Raw genomic sequence first — 5309 nt, 5'->3', positions numbered from 1 at the left:
TATGCTTTTTGAGTACCCCGACAAGTTTGTCTTCCTGGTCATTGGTTAGGTCAGATGCAATGATCACTGGAAGGGTGTCATTGGATCCAAGAAATGAATATTTCAGCATGGCAGGAAGAGGCTTTAGCTCTAGAGTAGGTGGTGCTTCTAAGGATGGTACCAGAGGGCTTGATTGAATTGGTAATTGCTCGTACTTTACAGTCCAAGGGGGATTGGTGCTAAAATTGGAAGGTTCTAGCAAAGCATGTATTTCTTCAGTGTATCCATCAATATCAAAATTATCCATTCCAACATGTGTTAGACATGCCTGTAAAGGATCTGAGTTGAGCAAGGCAGGAGCTTTATCTTCTAAACTTCTTCTAGCAAGTTGATCTCATTATGGTCGTACACAGGTGATCCCAAAGATGCATTGAAAATATTCAACCTTAGCTTCTTATTTTCGAAAGATACATCCATAACTTCGGTTCTACAATTTATACAAGCATTAGCGGTTGCTAAGAAGGGTCTACCTAGGATGATTGGTATTTGATTGGGGTTGCTGCCAGATTCCATATCCAGCACAAGAAAGTCAGCAGGAAAGTAAAATTCATCTATTTTCACCAATACGTCTTCCAGCTTCTAGCATTCCATGGGGTACATTAATGGATCGGTCTGCTAGTTGTAAGGTCACTGTCGTGGGTTTTAACTCTCCAAATCCAAATAGGTCATATACAGAGCTCGGGAGAAGGTTGACACTTGCACCCAAGTCTAATAATGCCTTCTTAATCGTGAGGTCCCCTATGATACAAGAAATAATTAGGGTACCTGGATCTTTCAGTTTGAGTGGGGCAATTTGCTGGAAAACTGAGCTAGCCTGCTCAGTTAGATGGACTTTTCTTGGTATTTGTGCCTTTGATTTTCGTTTCTGTGTACACAGGTCCTTTAGAAATTTAGCATAGGTTGGAACTTGCTTAATAGCATCGAGAAGAGGTAAGTTTATCTGAACCTGTTTAAACAGTTCCAACATTTCATTCATTTTTATACCCTTCTTATCAAGAGGCAGAGAGGATTCTAAAGCACTGGGAAATGGAGCTTTAGGTGCTGGTGCTGGGTTAATAGGTTCTTTCTTCTCTTCAAGTTTCTTCTTTTCTGTTGTAGCTGAAATTGGTTGCTCTTGTTGTTGGATTACTTCAGGTTGATTTAAGATTTTTCCGCTTCTAAGGGTCATAATCGATTTGGCATGTTCGAAAAAAGTTTCAGGACCAATAGAGCTTAGCCATGTACTGTCCTTTTGGGTTATTAATAGGCTGACTGGGTAATTTGCCTTCTTCCCTCCTACTGAAAGCTGTTGCTAGCTGACCTATCTGGGTCTCTAGCTTTGCTATTGATTGCGTATGAGAGTGAAGGAGTTGGGTATTCATTTCTAGTCCTTTAAGTGCTTGCAGTACCTTTTCTTCGAAACCCGAGCTATGAGTACTCGGAGTGGGTTGAGGAGGGTTCTGGTATTGTAGCTGGAATGGATGCCTATAAGTCGCATCCGGATAACCTGATCTTTGTTGCACTGGAGGAACCACTGGTTGTGATTTCCATGAGAAATTCGGATGGTTTCTCCATCCCGGATTGTACGTACTAGAATAGGGGTTGTTCTCTGATCTATGAGTAGTTTGGGCTTGATGGACTTGTTCTTGTACATATTCAGGAAACTGTGGTGCAACCGGACAATCATTCACACAATGAGTGGGGCTCGAACACAATGTACATATATCTTGTATCTGACGGGATGGAGAAGGTGAATGTCCTATACTTAATAATCGATCTAACTTTTGAGACAATTCATTTACCTTATGATGGATATCTATGGCATTTCCTACTTCATATATTCCACCTCTCTTTGGGTTTAACATGGGTTTATCTCTAATAGAGGCAGACATATGATGTAATAAATTTTTACTTAAAATTTCAAACAGTTGCCATGCCTCATTCTCATTTTTCAGTATGAATGTCCCACCGCATGATGCATCGACCATTTGTCGATGTCTTTCAGATAGCCCATCATAAAAACATTGGATTAATTGCCAGTTGGGTACAACATGATGGGGATATTTTCTAATAAGGTCCTTTAATCTCTCTCATGTTTCATGAAATATTTCTCCATCTAATTGGGAAAAACTAGTTATGGCTTTCCTTATTTGATTAATTTTTCCTATGGAAAAATATTTCTTGAGAAACTCTCCTTGCAGCTGGTCCCAGGTTGATATAGTCATGGAATCCAAAGTATGTAGCCAGTATTTGGCTTTGTCCTTAAGTGAGAAAGGGAATAATTTTAACCTAAGAGCATCATCGGAGAAGTTGTGAATTTTGACAATTGAGCATATCTCAAGAAATTCTTCAAGATGTTTATAAGGGTCCTCATTACTAAGTCCATAAAATGAAGGTAACATTTGGATTATACTGGACTTAATTTCATATTGGGTGGCCTCCACAGGGGGCACTTGAATACAAGGAGAGTAGGTATATGTGGAAGGAGTAAAGTACTCCTTCAATTGCCTGGGTGGATCATTCTCCTGATTTCGGTCCATATTTTTATGTCTGTTGGCTCTAAAGGTTCTTTCTATTTCTGGATCAAAAGGTTGGATTTCTAGTCGTAACGATCTACGGCCAAGCATACACCTTACAATTATACTTTAGAGCAAACACAAAATTTTTTTTTTTATAATATATATTTTTTATAATAAAGTGAGAAAAGAATGAAGAAAATCTAAAGAGAAGAACCTAAGAATCTTAAATCTATGAAAAGGAAGAAATTAGTTAATGTTTAGATGTTAATTGCAATCAACTTAAACAAGCATAGACTCTCTATCCTAAGGTTAACTTAGATCTAGACAGCTCCTAACTTTCAAGACCGCCTTTGAGCACTCCAAGCTCAAGACTGACTAATTGACTCGGCCAGATAAGCGTAAGATGTGAGAGGTTCCCTGCTCGTTGCTTTCCTTAGACACCAACTGAGTTGGCCAGGTAAGTCAACGGAACTAATTAAAAACTACTTTCTTTAACCACTTGCCTTAGACACCAAGCAATTAACCAATCCGCACTCGGTTCAACTCTAGAGCTTTTGTCCTATTGAGCTCGAAATTTTTAGGGCTGACGTCTAGTTGATTTTAAAATTAAGGCTTGGTTTAATGCAAAATGAAGGATATGATTTTTGGGCCAAGGAAGGGTGATCAAATCCCCACCTTATCTGGTTAATGGGTTATTGCCCTTAAGATTAATTATGGAGATGAGATGCAAAAAAAAACAAGGTGTCCAATCAAGTTAAAAATTTTTATATTTGGGGTTATGCTATTTTAGTTAAGTGTTATAAAATGTCAGTAATTTTTTTTAAAAAAAAAAAGATTTATAGTTTTATCTTTTTATCTATATATTTTTTTATTTTTTATTATTTTTTTGCAAGAAAATAAGTTTAAGTGATTAAGTCTAAAAAGTAATAAATCACTAGGCTATAAAAAGTAGCAAATTATTCTAAGTAGAAAAATTCTTAAGATTAAAAAGTAGTAAATTAGTTATGCAAGGTAATTATGTAATTATACAAATAAGATTATCTAGCTAGAAAGCACTGAAAAAAAAATTTAAAGTGAGAAATAAAAACTGAAAAGCATTTTTTTTAAAAAAAAAAATTTTTTTCAATTTTTTTAATTCAATCGTGCCAAGATCCCCGGCAACGGTGCCAAAATTTGATGCGTAGTCATTGATAGCACCAAAAATAACTCTACTCACTACGTAGGTAGGATGAGTCAAGATCGTATCCTCAGAGACCTTGGGCTAAGTTGAGATTGCAAGATAAAAGAAAGAAGCGTTGTTTTTGATTTAGAAAATAAATTATCTTAAAATTGAGGTAATTAGAAAATAAAGAGCTCGGGAGTTTAGAATTACTTTGCACTAGCAGAGTTGTATCTCTTTTTTTAATTAAATTGATGCAATTAATCTTAAAAAAAATATCTATCTTTCCTCAGCACGTCCTGTACCCGTAGATCATGGTGCGTCTCTGGAAAGTACTAGGTAAACAACTCTTCTTTCCTCGGCACGCCCCGTATCCGTAGATCACGGCGTGTCTCCGAAAAGTAAAAATGGTTCCTAATATTAATCTAACAGGAAAGCATAAATAAAAGCATATGAAAGAGAGCAAATAAAGAACTCATGATAATTTAAAAAAAAACATAATCTTCATTGCATATAAAGAAATACAAGAAAGTTTAGAACAATAAACCCGCTCTGTGTCGTTATAAAGTTTCTTCTCCACTCCCGAGACTGCTAGCCTAGCTGCTCATGAAGTAGTCCCTTTTTTTCCTCTACGCAAGGCTCTAGAAGAGTTTCTGGGATCTCCTCAAATAGAAGTACAAGAGCCTTTTTATAGGTGTTAGGAAGAAGGAGTTTTACATGATTTTCCGATATGGGACTAAAAAAATACTAAAGACCATGCGTCCGAATGCCGCACCTGCGTCTGCGTGTTCACGCGTCTCCTGCGCTGCCGCGATCCGTGCTTGCCCCGTCCGTCCCACGTCCGCCCCGCATCGGCGTCCGCCCCGCGTCCACGCGTTCACGCACGGACCCACATGCTCACGCGCTCGCGCACACTGTGCTGCTCGCCTAGGAACAGCATGAATGAACTTCACGCTACCTTTTTTATTCCACTTTCAAAAAGAAATTTTTGTTTCTTCATAATAACATCTATATCCTTTTTGGATTCCTTGCATAGTATCTTCATTTTCTATAATACCGGATGTATTTTTTTTTATTTTATTTTAAGTCTAATTTTCTTCAAACTTGAGTCTTTTTGATTTATGAATCAGACTCTTTATATCGACGATCACCTTTTCTGTAAAACATTAAAAAAAACATCAAATTCTTAATAAATAAGATAAATTAAATATAATTTTCTGCTTTAAAACACTTAAATTAAGTATTTATCATATCACAACATAGGAGTTCATTAGAAGATGTAACTTTGTGATGAAAAAGATCAAATAACTTTTATTATTTATTAATTTATATATATTTATAATTAGCACAATTATCAAACGATTGATTTTAGGACATATTTTTCAATAGAAGGCAGTCTTGACATCTATCTGTCATATCTCATAGTCATGGAATGCAGCAATAGCAAGCATAATCTGAATAAACTTAAGCATGGCTATAGGCGAAAAAGTTTCTTCATAATCAACACCTTATTTTTGTCTGAAACCTTTTGCCACCAGTCTGGCCTTATAGGTCTCTACCTGCCATCTACTCCAATTTTCTTCTTGAAGATCCATTTGCAGCATATTGGGGTC

At 36.7% G+C, this 5309-nt stretch overlaps 1 protein-coding gene and 1 non-coding gene across 2 annotated transcripts; one reads left to right on the top strand and one right to left on the bottom strand.

Moving 5' to 3' along the window:
• Positions 1-297: 297 nt before the first annotated feature.
• LOC140858000 (uncharacterized) lies at positions 298-1207 on the bottom strand. Its single transcript, XM_073257405.1, is given in 3 exon segments — positions 298-307; positions 425-621; positions 623-1207. Coding segments are annotated over 3 exon segments (792 nt in total).
• Positions 1208-2065: 858 nt separating this feature from the next.
• Positions 2066-2171, top strand: LOC140858347 (small nucleolar RNA R71). Its single transcript, XR_012141911.1, has one exon. It is a non-coding gene; the product is annotated as a small nucleolar RNA R71 (small nucleolar RNA).
• The last annotated feature ends 3138 nt before the right edge of the window (positions 2172-5309 follow it).

This window comes from Elaeis guineensis, chromosome 5 (assembly GCF_000442705.2).
Source record: "Elaeis guineensis isolate ETL-2024a chromosome 5, EG11, whole genome shotgun sequence".
NCBI lineage: Eukaryota > Viridiplantae > Streptophyta > Magnoliopsida > Arecales > Arecaceae > Elaeis > Elaeis guineensis.
This window is presented reverse-complemented; position numbering and strand designations above follow the sequence as displayed.